Raw genomic sequence first — 19,163 nt, 5'->3', positions numbered from 1 at the left:
GCTGTTCCTGTTAAGTGAAAGATCTCCTCTCTCTGCTTGCAGGATTACTACGTAGTCATTTTGTGCCCAACAGAGATGGACCTCCAGGTGAGACGTGTCCTGCAGATTCCACTGTGGTCCCAGAGGGTCATTTATCTTCAGGGATCAGCTCTGAAGGACCAGGATCTCATGAGAGCTAAGTGAGTATGAACTACCCCCTCCCTTATCTCTCTCTTGTCAGTTCCTTAGGCGGATGATATTTAGGTCAGTTTTAACCCTGTACTACTTCATAAAACTGAAGTAGTTAAATTAGTGGTTGTAGTCAAAAACACTATAAGTTATGTAAAAGTATTGTAGGATTTTTTTGTACCATGTATTTTTTTATCATGTTTTTTTCTATTCCTTCTGACTTGCTCTACAGGGACATTTTTGGCAATGTTGTTTCCATCCCCCTCTTAATTGTTCTTTTCCCAAACCAAAAATTTGACTTGAAAAGTTATTGCAGCTACCGGGTTAGCTCACAGCATTTATTTGTTGTTCTGCATCAGCAGTCCAGCAAAAAAAAAAGTATTTGCATTTTAAATAGAAGTGGTTGGGCCCTAAAAATAATTTAAAACCTTGCAGTAAAGCTGTTTATCAGAAGTAATAAATTCTGGCTAGTTAATGATAACACAAACATTAATGTGTGACACACTCTTTTCTGAATTCCTGAATTCTGAGTGCCACCAGTATTAATAATTTCTGTTGCATGTCAAAACATTATTATTATCATTATTTTAATTTATCAAGCACTGAAATTTAAATTCCCGTTCTTTGTGACCTATTCATGTCTGTGGGCCACAATAATTTCTGAAAGGGAAGACAAATACGTTTGAAGGCATTCAAATTATCTTCTTGCTGCACGTTTCATTAATCATAAAACATATTGTTATCATCGCCTTACCAGTTTGACAGCTCCTTTGTGTTCATGTATTATTACCATTTCTGAGGAATTACAACACATTGGACGCCATTACAATCGCTGGTGTAAAATCAACACTGTGCTTCATCGAAAAGAAGGTGAATTAAATTAGAAAGGGGAGAGAGAGTCGTGACCACTCTCTGTCAATGTGGAATATTTGAGCAATAATTGAAATCATTCATCTGTGAATCTGTGAAATGTTAATATAGTAGATTTACCTGGTATAAGTAGGGCCCTGCAGATTTGCATGGGGATATTAGGGCAGGAGAGACAGGCTCCACTAACCTGATACTCTTAATAGCTCCCACTAGACCCATTTGTCTTCTGACTGCTGTAGGCTCTATAGAGAATAAATATAAGACCTAACACTGATCAAAGATAACATCTCTGTGAGTGTGCAGGAACCCAGCAAGTCACACATTAGTTGCTCTTTCTTCAAGCACTGGACAACTAATCTTAATTCTAATAATAATTCCTTACACTTATATAGCACTCTTCTGGACACTCCATTCAAATCGCTGAATGGACTCCCCTCCACCACCACCTCGATGATACGATGGCAGCTATCGTGCGCCAGTACACTCATCACATACAGTACCAGCTATCACTGTGAAGGAGAACAAAATGATGAAGCCAGTTCATAGATGGGGATTATTAGGAGGCCATGATTGGTAAAGGCCAATGGGAAATTGGCATAACACCCCTACTCTTTTCGAGAAACGCCCTGGAATTTTTAATGAGTCAGGACCTCTGTTTTACATATCATCTGAAGGAAGGCTCCTTTTTACAGTTTAGTCCCATCACTATACTGGGACATTGGGACCCACACAGACTGTGGGGTGAGCGCCTCCTGCTGGCTCCTCTACTACCTCTTCCAGCAGCAACCTTAGCTTTTTCCAGGAGGTCTCCCATCCAGGTAGTGACCATCCAGCTACTGACTCACACCTGCTTAGCTTCAGTGGGTTGCCATTTGTGAGTTGTAGGGTGATATAGCTGTTGAGTAATCCTACCTTTGTGGCACTCTGTCGGCAGTGAACTACATGAGTTGTGCACCGCTATGCAGGAATATCTTTGTCACCTTGTCACAATCAACTAGTGAAGATCTAGGCCGTTCCTTTTTACCAATTCAATACCAATTTCTGAAAGAAAGAAGTGTGCTGAATTTGTCTTTCTTTTGGCTTTTTAGAATGGATGATGCAGAGGCCTGTTTCATTCTGAGCAGTAGAAATGAGGTGGACAGGACAGCAGCTGTAAGCAATGATCTATTTTTAAAATTAAATTAAGGAAATAAGGCAGTTCACAACATAGATATGCACCCTTTTACCTTTGGAAGTGATTCTTTTCTCTAATCTTGAATGTTAAGGGCTTAAGCAGTAATTTAAAAAATATTAAATGACATTGGAGTACAATTGATTTTCTACTTAAACTATCTACTATAAACCAACTATCTACTTTAAAGGACTGAAATTATAAATCGGTTTTCATTAGTATTTACAAGGCTTATCCACAAAAAGCATAAAACTATTATTTTCATACGTATTATCTGTATATGAAGTATATTAAAGTTAAGGCAAATGAAAAATATTTATGGTTTCAGGAATTGTCTGCTACCTGCCTGTTTATTAAATTTCAATATGTATTGAACAGACCTTGTCTGATGTTTCTTAACTCCTGTTCTCTTGTGAAGAGACTCATTTCATTCTTATCTCAAAGTCTGCACTTGCTTAGTAATTAATCTCTTGAGTTCCAAACAAAACATCTAAGGCCAGATTTGACTCAATTCAGAACACTGAAACTACTGCCTTTTACAACATTGGTAGCAAGGAAGCCTTTTTGTTTCTACAGGATCATCAGACTATCCTGAGAGCATGGGCTGTCAAGGACTTTGCACCAAACCGCCCTCTCTATGTGCAGATACTGAAGCCAGAAAATAAATTCCATGTGAAATTTGCAGGTAAGTATTTTTATTTTCCTAATTGCAATCATGTTTATTTCTTGTGGTGGAATAGAGAAGTGAGGGTGTCTCCGTGTCTTGCAGACCATGTTGTGTGTGAGGAGGAATTCAAGTACGCCATGCTAGCCCTGAACTGCGTTTGCCCTGCCACCTCCACACTCATCACTTTGCTAGTCCACACCTCACGGGGACAGTGAGTATCAGCTCATTGATAAATAAAAGAAATTCAAGTAGGTGGCTGCGTCAGCATGCGTAGGCTGCAAAGGAACAGGTAAAGGTTTATTCCATGCTGAAAGGAAGAGAAAAGAGACACAACGTTTCAGCTGTGGAGCCTTCTTCAGGTGAACTTTTACCTGTTCTTTTGTAGCAAAGAAATGTTTGTTTCCTTGTCGGTTTTGCCTCTGTTTTCTTCCTAATGTTGTCTTCATAATAATGTTTCTTCACAAGTGGCCTAGATTAACAGATAGCTCTTCGTGTCAGTGGCTTTGTTTCAGTGAACAAAACATGAGAGGTATATAGTTTTCTATACACTTTCCTATGTTCAAAGAGTCTCTTAACAGTTAAAGCCAGGGTGGAAAATTGCTATTATTGGGCAGCTGCTCCCTACTTAACCATGTGTGTCTGATCTTTTTCCCTTCCATTGCATGTGAACGTTTTGACTTCTTGTCACTAGAAGGCTTGCATTTCATACCTTGATCCCTCTATCAACCCTTTCATCTGCAATCAGCAGATCTTACTGATCATCAAGGACAATTTAAAGGCATCACTTGGCCATATTATACCAAAATACAGTATGTTATTTCAGGAAAACCACCTATTTTCTGTATGTTTCGCATACTTTCCTAGCATTTTTTGGGTGGTGTCTGCAGATTCAAATATTTGATTTTCTCTACGTACTGTAAACTCAAGACAAAAAGCATCTGTATGGTATGTAAGGTAAACAATATTAAGCAGTAACTGAAGTCTCAGGGAAATTTATGCAATGTTGTCATTGGAAACAGGTATTTGCTAGGTACTAGCTGACTATGAACAGGATTTCCTTAGAAGCTGTCCATCTTGTCCATCTTAGCCAACCAGATTCTCTCAGTAAAACAACGCCTCCTAAGACTTTCCATTTACTTGCAGTCTTGTGGGGACATTTGTGTAGAGGGCTGCACCCCTCCAGCAGTGGGTGTTGGAATTCTTGTACTGAACATCAACACACAGCTTGTGGCCTGTGAGAAAGATGTATTACATGATGGGTGGACAGGTTGTAGGACCTTTATATGCACTTTTTTATTCCTGTGTGGAATACAGGGGTCATCCCTGTAAGATAAGACAATAAAATGCAGTTGGTGATAGAAAATTGGGTGGGTATAGAATAAAAATAGCCAGTGATTCTAAATTAGAGAAAAAATAAATGAGCTGTTATAAAATTAATAAGAAAGTGTGGGATACACTTTTTTAAATTCTACAAATTAAACATGACAGAGTAATTTCCAGGGCTAGAAAACCTCTTCTGTTTATCATTTCTATCACATCAACAGTATTCTAATATTCTGGCATATCAACTTTATTCAACAGTAAATGTTGTATTTTGATATTCTTTAGACATGTTGCCCTGTAAACTCAATATGGTTAGGTAGTGTTATTTTAAAATGCATCCGACACCTGGGTGTATGAAATGTGTTTTTGGTGAAAATGGTCCATTTTGTGATGACAGTAGAATTTCAGGTTGGGGTTGTGTTTTTTGTTCAACTTAAAACGCAATACAAAAAATACAGAAAAGAAACCTCATCCACCATTTCATGCAACCTTCTTAGACGTCAGCATGGCAGATTGGTTTTTGTTCATTCTGTTATTTGTTTTTCATGGAATTCTTCCAGCTGATTCTAATAACCTAGCTCACAGCCTGCAATTAAAAAACATTTCAAAATCTTTCTACAGAGAATGCTTATAAGAACATCTAAGTGGAAAATGTTTTGTTTGCAATAAAGTAATTATGGAAATTCATATTCGTATTTTTTTCTAGTGAACTGTAGCTTTGCATTGTTTGAGGGATCAGAACATTGACAGTCTGACTTCAAACAAAGGGCAGGAGTCACTTTGATAACAGTCTCTCCTGTTTTTTCTAAATCTCCTAATTCTTTACTGACACCTTAATGATAATTATTTACAGAACTCCCTTGGAAGCTTTAGACCAGAGACAAGGAGCATGCCACTCTATATTCAGGTGATATGACCTTCATAGGAAGCACTTCTGAAAATAATCACTTCATTAGACTAGCCTCCATTGTGTGTGTCTGACAGCATATCTAAGAGGCTATAAAGCTGGTTGGTCTTTTAAGAGCATTCTTACAAGCAACGTTAAGAGAACATGATGCATTTTTATTGCCTAATATTTTATTTTGTCTTGGAATCACTTTTCAGAAAAACCCAGCTGGTGGATGGATGCAGGTGTTTTTTAATTTGGTATCTATTTTTCTCTTTTTTTAAGTTGGAATTGCTTATTTTTATTATATATCCTCCCAGTGTGGAATCACTCATTTTGAGTTGTAAATGTTTCTGACAGCAACACCTGCCGAGCTCCACAGCACCTAACTGGAGAGAGATTGTTGAATGGAGAAGGGACATGTTTGTCCCTGACTTCACTACAAACCTCCATGTCCCTTACCAAGTCTCTCAGGGATCCCTATTTGCAAAAAGCTGACTAATACCAAACTAATACCCTGGTGATACTCTGTTACATGCACAGGACCACTTGGTCACTGTCAATTCATGACTTGGCACTGGTTTAAACCAGCAACATCTGGTGGTTAATCATCCATGGTACCCAAGTCAGAGCTTGCCTCAACTGGAGGAGGGATGGAGCTCTCAGTGACAATGTTACATGTTCAGGGACATACAGAAGCAGCAAACACCTGCCCACTAAGAATCAGGCAATTCGCATCACCTGTTACTTTGCATGTAGGCTCATTAGAATGCTTTGACTTGACCGGCTATGTTTATATCCCCTTTCTATATGCCCTATGTGCACTTCACCCCTTCATGCTTTCCTTAACAATTTGGTTAAAGAGGGAAAACTAATATTGCATCTCTTCAGTCCTTCAGAAGGACCAAACTTAAAATGGACGAAAATCACAGATGCAGACAAGATGGCCCCTGAAATTTACAAAAGAAAGTGTTCATTACAGGTCAGGTAAATGGACGTTTAATTCTTCCTTGACCAGAAACAATACTCTAAAAAGAATGGAACAAGACACAAGTGACACAAAAAATGTGTGAACTTCTGAGGCCATCGTGTTATGCTGACAGTATCTTGAAACAGATCTTCCCAGACATGGGCAGAGCTTTACAGATGTTGAGCTCTTGCTGGTGTTTCAGGGAAGGCCAACAGTCTCCTGAACAGTGGCAGAGGATGTATGGACGCTGCTCGGGGAATGAGGTCTACAGCATCAGGCTGGGAGACAGCAAGTTCTTCGGGGAGTACGATGGGAAGAGTTTCACTTATGCCTCCTTCCACGCTCATAAAAAGCAAGTATAATGTTTTTCCCAAACTGTGAAGTTTTACAGCTTAACATATGCAGGTGTAAAGCAAATGCCAAATTTCATCCCCAGGATTATTGGATGAGCACTACAGGAAGCCCCGAATGAGTCAGAAGCAGTCGGTTGGTGTAGGTTTTGAGTTTAAGTGCTATCTTCCAATTAGATTTGCCAATTGGGTTGATTAATTTTAATTGAATTTATTGGGACTGAAACTCAGACGCCCGCCGTGAGCTTCTCGGGCGCTGAGCAGAGTCATGAGGAGAAATAAGGTTAGAAAAAAAACAAATTTCTCTTCATTCATCAGGTACGGCGTGTGCTTGATAGGAGTCAAGAGAGAAGACAACAAGAGCATTCTGCTGAACCCAGGCCCCCGGCATATCATGGCCTCCTCCGACACCTGTTACTACATCAACATCACCAAGGAGGAGAACTCAGCCTTCATTTTCAAACAGGAAGAGAAGCACAAGAGAATAGGAGTTGGTCCTGGGGGTCTTTACGATGCTCCATCAAGGCTCCCTGTGCACAGTATCATCGCCAGTATGGGTAAGTCAGAACACTGTACATGTTAGAGGCCAGGTGACCTCACAATTTCTAAAATGACTCAATCCCCGTCTGAAAATATTTTGGTTTAATCTCATTAATTGACTTTGAAACTTAAACATCTGAAATAGGGTTTCCTCCTTTTTTTCCCTTTTTTCTGTTCCTACCAATCTTCATAATCTTTGATTTTCCTTTTAAATAGGTATATTGTATTGTAAGGTACCAGATTTTTTCTGTTATGTTCTGAAATACAGACTGCTAGTATATGTGTTTTTGTCTGCCCTTGTTGTGTGTCAGCATGAGTACATAAGCTGACTGTTTTCTTGGCTGTTTTACTTCTTTCTCTTTTTGGCTGACCCTTTTTTATTGTTTCTTTTTCTTTAATATTTTAAAGTTAATCAGTCCACCGCCTATGGTAAGTTCTGCATGTCGCTTCAATGGCATTTTGCAAAAAGAAAACAAAGGAATGTTTCAAAGCTTTCAATATAGATTTTTATTTTTTGCACCCATTTTTCTTTTGCAAGGCAAGCTTTTGCCCCCAAAAGTGGTACTGAATATGTCTCCAGTTGAAGAAATGGGTAAAGACAAAGTGAACTTGCTAAAATGCTTTTCTTAAGAATAAGACAATAGGATTCCAAATGTATTACTAAGACATCGCAAATAATACTACTGTATGTCTACACTGCTTTTGTTACTACTTTTTCTAAAAAAAAAGAAATACATTTCCTTTCAAAATGGCCTACAGTATATAGACTGTTTTCTACAGTATACTTGTATAGAATTGTAATGAAGTTTGGTCCTGGAACAAATACACTTCTTCTTTCTAGACCTTTAGAAGCATCTTATTAACTATCAGCAGAGCTTTATTCCTAGAGAATTGGGTGTCTAAATTCTAGACATTGTGCAAAAGCTTAGCCAAACTAATCATCCACCCTGAACATACTGTACTGTAAAAAGAAACAATCGTTTTTTAACACAATAATGAATAGTTAACCAAAATGATGTGATCAAACTTTTCTAAATAGCTATGTTCTAAATTCTGTTTGCCTAAAACATAAAAAGAATGCCACATATCTTCTAAAAAGCAGGATAATGTACTGTACATACTGTCTTGGTTACTTCCCACTTCCTTTAACACACTTTTACTCCTTTTTTATATGTATTTGTTTATTAATATGCAAATAAATATTATACAATATCTAAAAGATATATTACATAATAACAGAGCACAATAGGACATATATTTGTGAACGTTTAAAAATATCAGTGGAATTTGCATGTTTGCATGTAGGAGTCAAGAGAGAAGACAACAAGAGCATTCTGCTGAACCCAGGCCCGTGATAAGTGATAAGTGATCCCAGATAAGTGATAATCTGGGAAATTATCACTGCATTATGAAAATAAAGTTCAGTTTTATGAACAATTTCCAAGCAAAACCCACTGTACACTGTGGGCAGATTCATCAGATATTCAGCTTTGTTGATTTTGCAAAATGCAGCTTGCACTAAGACCTTGCACTGTATGTGTTTAGAGCGATTAGGTTATTTAACTTAGTTCTGGGGAATGTCTGAAAAAAGCACTGAATGTGTAATACCTGATTGCCATTGAATTAAATTATTAATTTTACGTTTCCGAATAATTTAATTTCAAAGATTTAAAATGTGCCCTTTTGAAGAATGTTATCTAGGCCGCTCAACATACCTGCTTTGCCAGTCACAAGAGCCACAGAAAAAAAAGAGACTACTGCCAGGCATTTTCATTTCACCGCAGAAAAAGTAAACAGTCCCCGCGGTTCTTATTTCAGGAACTGTAGCCATGGACCTGCAGAACACAGAGTGCCGACCCAACAACAGCAGCAAGCTGGCCTTGCCTGCAGAGAATGGAGCAGGCAGCAGGAGACCTAGTATCGCGCCTGTCTTGGAGATTGCAGACTCCGCCTCCATTCTGCCATGTGACCTATTAAGCGACCAATCAGAAGATGAGACCACGCAGTCGGATGATGAGACAATACCTGCTCCCGAGTATGTATCAATGAGGCACGGTGGTAGGGGAGCACAGGCAGGTGCTGAAATTTGCCCATAGTTTCTAACATTTCTTTTTTCTCTTAACAATAGACAATATTTCCACTGTGATTCCACAGAAATAAATTGTCAACAAAGCTTGCCAACAGCTTGTAATTGTTAGTGATACAGGCCTCTAGATAGCCAATTTCCACCTGGAATTTTCTCCCTTTTAAATATTTTGTTATATCTTTGCAGCAGAATGTAGAAAAAGCCTGGTTCAGGTCTTAAATTGAAGCTAACACCCTTGGCACCTTGGCATACATTTCTTTTATCTTTTAATGTGTCCACAGCAGGCAGAATTTTTTTTCCTGTCTTCAATTTTTTTAGGCCTGTCAGTTGGCTCAAAATGCTTGTATGCCTTGTCCTAGATGTCTACAAGCTTGGATGAAAATTTGGGACATATTCATTTGAAAAAATTCTGTATCATTTTTTGTGTAGACTGGACCTGGAATGAAATTTATTGCATCCCCAAAAAATGTATAAACGTTATTGAAAAGTTAAAAGTTAAAAGTGAAAGATATTGCAATTGCTTTAAAAGCCTTTAGGTACTGCTAGAAAGCCTTTTTGCTGTAAGGAATTGAAAAAAACTTTGAGAGTGGCCTTCAGGTGTGAAAAAATTACCACTGATAAGAATCTGATTGATTACCACCTGTTGTGTCAACAATTGATTGCTGGAATACAGCTAGAATGCAGCCAGAGGCTCCCAGAGGAAGTACCATCCCCTAAGGGCTCTGAATAACTAAAACTACAATTAATGACAGTGTTTTCCATCAATCAGACCAGCTTTTTTGAAGCGGTCAGTTTCAAAATTCAGTTCCGATAGTCATTGTCAGTTTCCTTCAGGTCTGGAGCTTTATAAAGTTAGCCTTTTCTGGATATATTCTGGTCTTATGGATGCCCCGACCAAGGTAAAAACATGGGATATATGCTTTTTTGGTTATTGATTACTTATTACTTATCGACGAACTTTGGAAGTTTGCTGAAGTGCGTCATCAGATACCAAGTGTTATTGTGATTGATTGCCTTGGGGTATTTTGGTTCTGACAATGGTTTTCTGAATCTCTGGTTGTCTATTTTCGATTGCTAAAAGGTTTTCTGTAAAGGTTTTTTGGTTTTGTTGGTGAAATACTATGAAATGTAATTTGCATCTTGTGTAAATATTGACTTAGTACGGTTCCTCTGGCGGTATGATAAATGAGTTTAGGATTCACAGCACCACCATCTTATCTCCATAAATATGAAATGCAATGGTATCCAAAGCAATTTTGACCTTGAAATGATATTGATTCACCTTCTGCTTTCTGCCTTAAGTAGCCATTTTTTAGCTTGCATATCCAACAGTTTATTTGGAAGTTCTTTGCGTTTTGACCATTAAAGTTGTTGATCAACATACAGCACATCAACTTTACTGTGCCCACCTCCAGGTACTACTATACCATGAGTTATCTTGGGGCTCTCTGTGGTTGAGAAGGGAAGGAATTGCCTTACAGTATGTATAACTACCTTAGGTGGAAAAAGAAAAGGAGGAGGTGTGTCTTGTTTCTTGAAGGTGGTTTTAAGGACAGGGAAGTGGACTACAGCAGAAAATGGGTTAATTTTCTGATATTACTCTTCTGTATTGCAAGTGACATTTGTACAGAGTGACATGGTAGCACAGTGGTTAGTGATGCTGCCTCATATCTTAGGTCCCAGATTTGAGTTGAAACTCAGGCATCCATTTGCATGTTTTCCTTGTCTTCATGTAGACATCCTCTGGATGCTCTGTGTGCCACCTTAAATAAAAGGTTGATGAAACAATAAAATAACGGTACAGAAACCTTTATTGCAGGTCTTTTCACCAGACTCTTCTGCAGCCTCCGCAAACTGCTATCAAACACCCTGACCACCAGCTAACACCTTGAGGCCCCTTGATGCTGTATGCCACACAAACTACAGTAATCACACTCATGTGAGAATGTGCATTTATAACTGAACTGATCACTAGTAATCTAATTATTACCAAGTTTACAAATGATACAGGCCTTTTTGCAGGTTCTAGTGTTAGTCAATTTCATTACATTGCCTTCAAAGTCTGGCCTGGTACAGTCAGGATTCCTCCTTTCTTCCAGAGAAATGCTGGCTAAGTTTGATTGCCAGAACTATCCCTTTCTCTGTGGCCCAGGGGATATGCAGACATGTGCTCTAAGATTTCACCCTGTCCCTTCTGGTCTTTAAATAGTCTCCAGCTTATTGCAACCCTCACCAAGATACTGGACTCATTAATACTGGATGGGTGTATATTTGTATCTCTCACATGTACATGCAAATTTTAGGAACAAGATGAACTCTTACGGCTACATTAGGATTCCATTGTTCTTATTTAGTTAAATACACCAGATATATTTTCAATGAAGTAGTTTTCACACAGAGGTTGACAGGATCAAAGTGTTTTGATAGATCTGTGTTGCTTAGGCCACAGGTTCGTATCTTTTCTCAGACACTCTTGTGCAGTAGCTATGTCTCATTTTAAGTTTGAAACTCTTCTTCAGATTATCTGGGATAAGAGGAAAAATTTTAAAAACCGACTAGGCTATTGCTTTTTAATGTACTTCTGTCTTCAAATACAACATAATGACTGCAAACTGCCTGTCGTTGCCAGAGAAACATCTCTAGGGTCTCCAAGTTGACACTTTCTACAATTGTTTACAGCCAATTTTGAAATTTAGCCAACACTGTCAGTTATGGGCAGACATTCTGAGGATTATATTTCACTTTATGGTCAGACAGTCCCCCAGAGAACCATTAGTCTCGGTATTGATCGTCTCTTGTGGAGCAGGGCAGGCTTCAAACAAGGTATTTATCTTTTCTACTACAGTTAAACCCAACTAATAATAGGTCATCCCAAGCTGATTCCATATATATAGTAACTGTATTTTTAAACATTTACTTGGAAACTCAGTTGCACTAATTTCTAGGCAGTCGTTGTTTTTTTTGTTTTTTTTGTGTATGGATTTGTACTGTAGAAACCTCTAAATAGTATGAGTCCATAAAGGATTTTAATTTGGAAGCAGAGGAGATGTAATCTGAAATCATGACCAGATACCAGATAGTGTTTTACTCAAGGTTAGCATAAGGTATCACTCATAATATGCCTGTGACCAGATAAGAACTAGTTTAATTTCATATCTTGAGCATTATTGCTGGGCCTTTGTCATATGACTGACTGCTTCTGCTTTCAGCAAACAACTAGGCTTGATTTAAAAGTAAATAAACAACAGGTTTTCACTTCTTTCCTTTCAGTAAGTTTATTATCACTGTGATTCTTTTGCCAGTTCCTGTGTTACTAATATATTAACTGTGAACCAAAGAGAAATATGATTCTATGTTGTCTTAAAATTCTAAGGCTCCGAGTCTTGCATAAGGTTGAAAGAAGAGAGGGCTTCTGGCCTCAAGCCTGAGGGGATGTGACATATTTTAATTATTATTTACCAGTCCCGTAGAATAGAATTTTCTGTGTGGCTGTATCTTTGGCTCTAGTTTAGTAACATAATTCAATTGTGTTTTGATTAGCTTCATTTATCTCTCTTGTACAGTGATCAGATATCTTCTGTTAAATGTGTTCTGTTGGACATTATTGGTTCAATCTCATTAGATTTGCTGCCGATAATCTGTTTAGTGCCCTTTTCTGGGCGAAGTGGTGGCTCTGTGGCTAAGGATCTGCGCCTGTGGCCGGAAGGTTGCCGGTTCAAATCCCGCGGCTGGCAGAGGAATACTACTCCGTTGGGCCCCTGCGCAAGGCCCTTAACCCCAACTGCTCCAGGGGTGCTGTACAATGGCTGACCCTGCACTCTGACCCCAAGCTTCTCTTCCTGTCTGTGTCTCATGGAGAGCAAGCTGGGGTATGAGAAAAGATGAATTCCTAATGCAAGAAATTGTATATGGCTAATAAAGTGATCTTATCTTTTGGTTTGTGCTCTCTAGATCACAACAATGAGCCAGATTTAAAGTTTCTAAAGACTCAGCCCATTAGCTGCCCAGTTTGCTGCCCTAGCCAAATGGTTGGCATATTTAAATAAGACATCTGTATAGCAGGATGGAATTAGAGTGGATAGGATGGAGAAATCTCAGCTGGAGGAACATCATTATGATGATGTGCAATTCATCAAAAATAATTACTTTGATCTTGATTACTTGTGAATAAATGAGTATAAAATGAGTATAGGGATTAAAGTATCCTGTCCTAATTGGAGTAGATGCCTGCACATTTTGAAATAGTGGAACATGGGCATCTCCTATTCTCAAGGGCTGAAATACTAAGGTGTTTTACTTATTTTCAATTACCAACTGATGACGGCCTAATTAATCAGGTAGTTTGACCTCTTTAAGTAATTAAGATCAGAGCAGGAATGAAAAGCAGAAGATTTTATGGCTGTCAGAACTGGATTTGCCCACCTCTACTCTGCACACCCAGAGAACACAACATGAGTTGTTTAAAATGCGAAGAAAAGTGATTTTGAAATATAGCATCTGATGTGCTATATGACATTAGCTGTTTTTGCTCATGTATGTAGCTCATGACATGTATTCAAGCACGTCAGCCAAGTCAAGTGCTTCTCTCTTCAAAACATGTGCAATTTAGCCCCCTTTTCCCTTATTTTCTTTCAGTAACTTTGGCTATTGGATTTTATTGTTAATTTTGTTTTGTTTTTGAAAATTAATTTAAAATTAGTTACAAAAAGAAAAATGTGACAAACTAAACACTGATGCTTCATGTACCACATTCACATTGATATTATTTTCTGCTCTCTTTAAAAACGAATTCATCTGCCTAATGTACAGCATCTAGTTCTTTGATGTCACTTCCTACGTCACTGGATTGTTAACACTTGGAGAAAGATGAGCAGTGATTAACTGGGAGGTCTGAAATGATAATGGATTTTCTCTGACAATAATAATTATGAGTAGGGTAGATTACGGTTTATTAATACATCTGTTGTAAAGGTTTCTGTATCTCCTTTTTGTGTCTTCTGTGCAATCTCTACAGTACTTCAGGAACTACAGCATGTTGAAAACTAGGGGTTTTATTCCCATATGACAAAGTCTCCTGTAACCATTCTGAGCAGTGGAGCATATGAAGATTATGTCTGAAAGATGCTGGCACCCCATTGTTGTTTTCCAGTCTTCTATAAATGTAAATAGCAGGGCTTCAAATGTGCTGCGGTTACATGCATAACCATTTGGTGTGTTCTATTCTTAAATTGCTCATGCCGTGATGTTACAGGGCTCATTTGCTGTAACTGTGTTGCAATGGCATCACAAGAATGAAAAGCACTACTCATGTGCTGTGTCAGATAGCTGTTTTTTTTAGGCTCCCTGGTCTTATTCTGTGCTGCGATGTGTCCCAGAGATGACAGATCAAACATACTGTAAGCAGAGGTCAGGGAGATAGCTGTTTTAAGAACGTCCACCAGCTTTTAGGAAACCTTTCATAGTGTGAAAAGAAATTACACTTCGTGTGTGCTTTACTTTCACACTTGCAGCAATGTAGTTATGTGTAAAGCTGTATTTTTCAGAACCCTGCTGTTTGCTGTTGAAAGATTTCGTCTCTGCATTTGCGTGCTGTACAGAGCAGACCTGTGAAAAGACAGCAGCTTCAGTCGTCTGTCACGAGGATGGATGACTCAGCCTGGTCCTGAGAATAATTTGCTGGCAACATCGTTCTAGTTTTCAGCGGCAGCTGTTGTTGTGCTCGTTTTTTGTTGTTTTCAATGCTTTTTCCTCATTTGAAAGGCCTCGCCAGGGAAAATGCACATAAAGGTCTTTTCAGATATTTTTCAAAGTAATTCCTTGCATTGTGTTCCCTTAGGATATGCCAGTGCCCTTCATGAAATAATCTCCCAGGAGGATTACTGTACTTTTGTTTTGCTATTTGCAGTTTCACAGCGCCCCCAAGTGGTGGAGGTGTGACAAGTTTGCAGTTAGTTTTCAACAAAGTAGCAGATCAACGGTTTCAATATCAATCCTTGAAGGGACTTGTGTTTTTTTTTTGACTGAATAGTCAGTTAAACAATTAAGCAAGTTATTTTCTAATTTAGACATATGTAGGATTTTTCTTAAGGCCTTTTACACTCCACAAGAGATTCACTTTATTAAGGTGCTCATAAATCACCTCAGAGCCTGGTTAGAAGTAATAAAATTATCAGTTGTCAAACTGGATGGATCTGTGTCTGAGATACTTGCAATATGAAGAATGAGAAACACTGTACTAGTTCAGGAATCTCTAACCCTCTTTCAGTATGTTTTAGACTGTAGGGCATCTTAATTTGTTTATTTCAATTGATTGATTGATTAAGAAAGCAATTTGTTCAGTTAGTAGAACCATGGCTCTTATAAGCTAAAGGGGATTCAGATTTTTGTGTCAAATAGTTTCTAAATTATTTAGTTTATGAAATCACCTGCTTAATCGTTATCAGCTAAACTGTACCAAGTTTAACGGGAAAACAGAATATGAAACACTTTCCTGTTTCTTTGTTTGCCCTTAGGTACGTGAAAGGCTATCCCCCGAATTCCCCTTATATCGGGAGCTCCCCAACCCTGTGTCACCTGCTTCCTCAGAAAGCTCCATTCTGCTGTCTGCGGCTGGACAAGGTGAGGAATTAAGAAGAACTACTGCAGCTTCACTTAACAGTTTCAAGCGAAGAGCTTTCCCTAAAGCACTATATAACATGTAAGAAGTGAATACTGTTGAGCAAAATTCCTAACAGAGGACCAGGAGACAGCCTTGTTAAGATGGAGCTAAATAAAAGCTGAATATACACAGGGAAGAAGTGTAGCCTCATGTTACAAGTTGTGACAAGTTGGTTTATTTCAGGTTTGGGTGGCTGTCCTCTGAAGCTGATCACCCATTCTCTTAATGTCCTCACCAAGAGCAAACCAGTTGTTTTTCCTTCCTCTCACAGTAGTTGGTTTATGAGAGCTCAAGGAACACAGAGCTCAAGGAATAGTAAATCACGAAACTGTGCCATCGTCTTGTACAGGGGGTTCAGATGAGTGGGCTGCTTCTGATGAGTTCATCACGAACCTGGGAAATTCACACTCCTACCTTAATGAGCAGATAAAATCTGATGGAACCACCTTTCTCCCTGGGTGATATTGTGAGAAAGAAACTGAAACTGGAAGTCTCATGCGCATTATATAACTCAGTCTGAAGTACTAGTGGGTCTGTCATGGAATGTTTTTTTCCAGTCACATTTGTAGAACTTTTCTAAATTTGGGAGAGCAAGAGTGTAGGCCAGTGTATTAGAAAAAACATGCTGTGGTTTAAAACTTTCATTTTGTAAAAGTGTTGTAAAATGTTCTCCTGTCAGCTGCTCTTTTTTGATCACCTGGACACTTGGATTTGACTAGGCAGGATAGAGCTCCATCTTTCCTGAGCTCTCTTACACTCTTATACAGTTTCCACTGCCTGAGTCGGATCTTCTGGTTTATAGCAGATTTATTTTCTCTCTTCATGTATTTATTATAGTTCTCTGTGTGTTTCTATTGTAAATGCATTAGGGCTGCAGGCACAACAGCTTTGAAGATGCAAAGGCATACGGCTTTAAGAACAAGCTGATAATCGTTTCAGCGGAGACAGCAGGGAATGGCTTGTATAACTTCATTGTCCCTCTGCGTGCCTACTATCGCCCCAGAAAGGAGCTGAACCCCATCGTCCTCCTCTTGGACAACCCGTGAGCACTGTCATGTTCTCGGCCTTAATTTCCGATATTCTCTCCTGCTGGCTTGTGTGTGTTTATTCATTAAGTCACAATCAAACACGAAGTGCGGTTCTTTCCTGGAGGGAAAAAAAAATCCTTGGATTTCCATTAACCCAAATGTGCTGTTGTCACACTTTTTCATTGTTTTGGTCCACACCAGGTGTTTAAAGATGATTTGGAATTGATGGTGGGTTAATTTGGGACTAAGTGGCTTATTTAATATCTTTCCGTCTTTTGGGGAAGTACGGAAGCTTATTAGCGCCACAGAGAAAAAAATATAGCATTTAAACAAGATAATAGTGTGTATAAAGCATATACTTTTGCATTTGAACTACTGTAGATACTTAATGGTGAACAACACCATTAATATGTTTATCTCTCTTGGCTCACCCAATCTGTTTTTTGATCAGACCATGGAATGGAGGAGGGTACTACCTGCTGCACTTGCAATGACAATGATGTAAAGAGATACAGGAATTCCAGACAAAAAAAATCTATTTCTTCTCCCTTCAAATGTCACATTTCCTGCATTTTGCTGTGTAATTCCAAATTCAAATGTATTTGATGTCAGGATAGGCTAAGTTATGCTTAAAAACTCAATCATCGACCAACAGTAACAGTAGCAGTAAACCAACAGCAAGTATAAGTCAAGTCATTGTAAATGTATTCTGTTTCTGCAGTTTTACGTGAAGAATAAAATACATTAGTAAAGCCATGTAATTTCTGCTTTTCAGCAATGGTGAAAAAGACACTGGTTTAACCTAGGAATGCTCAATCACAGGATACTCTAAGGAACAAAAGTTTACATGCTCCTTCATATTAATTCATTTTATTAAAGAGCAGTGTGACGTTATTCTTCTGCTGTTAAAGAGAATGCTGCTTTGCATGGGACAATATTATTCAATATATACACCATATATAACACAATGTAATCTTGTTTAAATGCAAAAAATGTCTCATTTAAACACAAAATATCTGTTTAAATGCCAAATTATTAAATGCAAAAAAAGATTTTTTCTCCATGATGTGAAAAAAACTCTGTTGCACTAATCAGCTTCCGGAAGGAAGAGACAGTTGGCAATACACATTTGTATTAAATGTTTTCAGGGAGTGTCTCGATTCATTACTGTAAGTTTTTTTTAGTCAGCATTATTTCTTTCAAGTAGACAGGTTACAGACATCCTGACAAGACTAGGCATATCTGGAGAAATAATGTGAGATTTGTATCCTAATAAGAAACCGTTAGTAGTGTTTTGTTTGAAAAGATGTACTGTTCATTTACAAAGGATTTCCATGGCAACTCAGTAACACCCTGAATTAGTGTGTTGGCAATGGGGGAAGGGGATTATCCTTGAAAGGCCTAGCATTAAAAGGCTCTTGTCTTGCTTGACAAACTGCTGTAGAAGCAGTAGCGCACGCAGACTGGAGCTCTGTCAGAGTTAACCTTACATGACAGCTTCACACACGCACATGCAGGTTGTGCACACCTTCAGACAAACCTTTCCTTTTTCTGACCCGTTTCTTTTTTCCCAGTGTAACAATATTACCATCCTTCCACCAAATTCATCACAGCATACAAACAGGGAGGTTCATTTGTTGCCAGTGATTTCATTCAGATTGTACCTCAGAATTCAAAGGTTCTCTCTATCTTGCAACACGTGGCACAGGAGAGATAATCCTGATATCTTTCCAAAGAGGAGATATTGGTGGTGTTTGCATAGTTCATCCATTTTCTAACCACTTCTTCCAATTCAGAATCACAGGGGAGCTGGAGTCTATCCGAGTAATCAATGGGTACAAGGCAGGGTGCACCCTGGGTAGGACACCTGGCCATCAAAAGACAGACAGACACAAACATCAGAGCCAATTCTCTCAGAAGCCAGTCAGCCTACCAAACTGTCTTTGGACTGTGTGAGGAAACTGGCACACCCAGAGGAAACCCACTCACACACTGGGAGAACATACACATTCCATGCAAATAGCAGCCCAGGTTGGGAACTGGCCCCAGGCCCCAGGCTCTGCAAGGCAGCAATGCTAACCACTGCGCCACCCTCAATTGGTTCAGTCTGCTGTAATTTTCCATAATTTCCGACATGGAGTGCACGATTGATCAGCTACCCATAGTGCATGTTTTTAAGAACCAACATCACTGAGATGTTTGAGATTCATTTTGCATTTCAGAGACGATGTGATGTGCATAATAGAATTGGACAATACAAAGAATCACTAAAAATAAAAATAGGCAGAGGAAACATTGTGCAAATAAAACATTTTATCTCTGTGAATGTTTATTTTACCTGTTTCTAAAAAAAGGTTTAGATTGACATGTTGTTTTGAACCAAATGCTCTGAATAATTGATGACAAGAAGCATTGCGGCCGTATTATTTTTAAAAATTTTTAAATG

At 38.6% G+C, this 19,163-nt stretch overlaps 1 protein-coding gene across 1 annotated transcript in view; it reads left to right on the top strand.

Moving 5' to 3' along the window:
- LOC148816177 (potassium channel subfamily T member 1-like) overlaps nt 1-19,163 on the top strand; it is a 127,651-nt gene that overhangs the window by 87,328 nt on the left and 21,160 nt on the right. The window contains exons 13-22 of the mRNA XM_088940735.1: nt 43-179; nt 2,127-2,190; nt 2,786-2,894; nt 2,979-3,087; nt 5,053-5,106; nt 6,258-6,407; nt 6,724-6,962; nt 8,764-8,980; nt 15,544-15,649; nt 16,559-16,731. Of these exons, the coding sequence (XP_088796861.1) occupies nt 43-179; nt 2,127-2,190; nt 2,786-2,894; nt 2,979-3,087; nt 5,053-5,106; nt 6,258-6,407; nt 6,724-6,962; nt 8,764-8,980; nt 15,544-15,649; nt 16,559-16,731 (1,358 nt within the window). The remainder of the gene's footprint in view (nt 1-42; nt 180-2,126; nt 2,191-2,785; nt 2,895-2,978; nt 3,088-5,052; nt 5,107-6,257; nt 6,408-6,723; nt 6,963-8,763; nt 8,981-15,543; nt 15,650-16,558; nt 16,732-19,163) is intronic.

The sequence above is a fragment of the Atractosteus spatula genome, chromosome 23, assembly GCF_055471065.1.
Source record: "Atractosteus spatula isolate fAtrSpa1 chromosome 23, fAtrSpa1.hap1, whole genome shotgun sequence".
Taxonomy (NCBI): Eukaryota; Metazoa; Chordata; class Actinopteri; order Semionotiformes; family Lepisosteidae; genus Atractosteus; species Atractosteus spatula.
The sequence above is the reverse complement of the archived record's forward strand: the minus strand, read 5'-3'. Positions and strand labels throughout refer to the sequence as shown.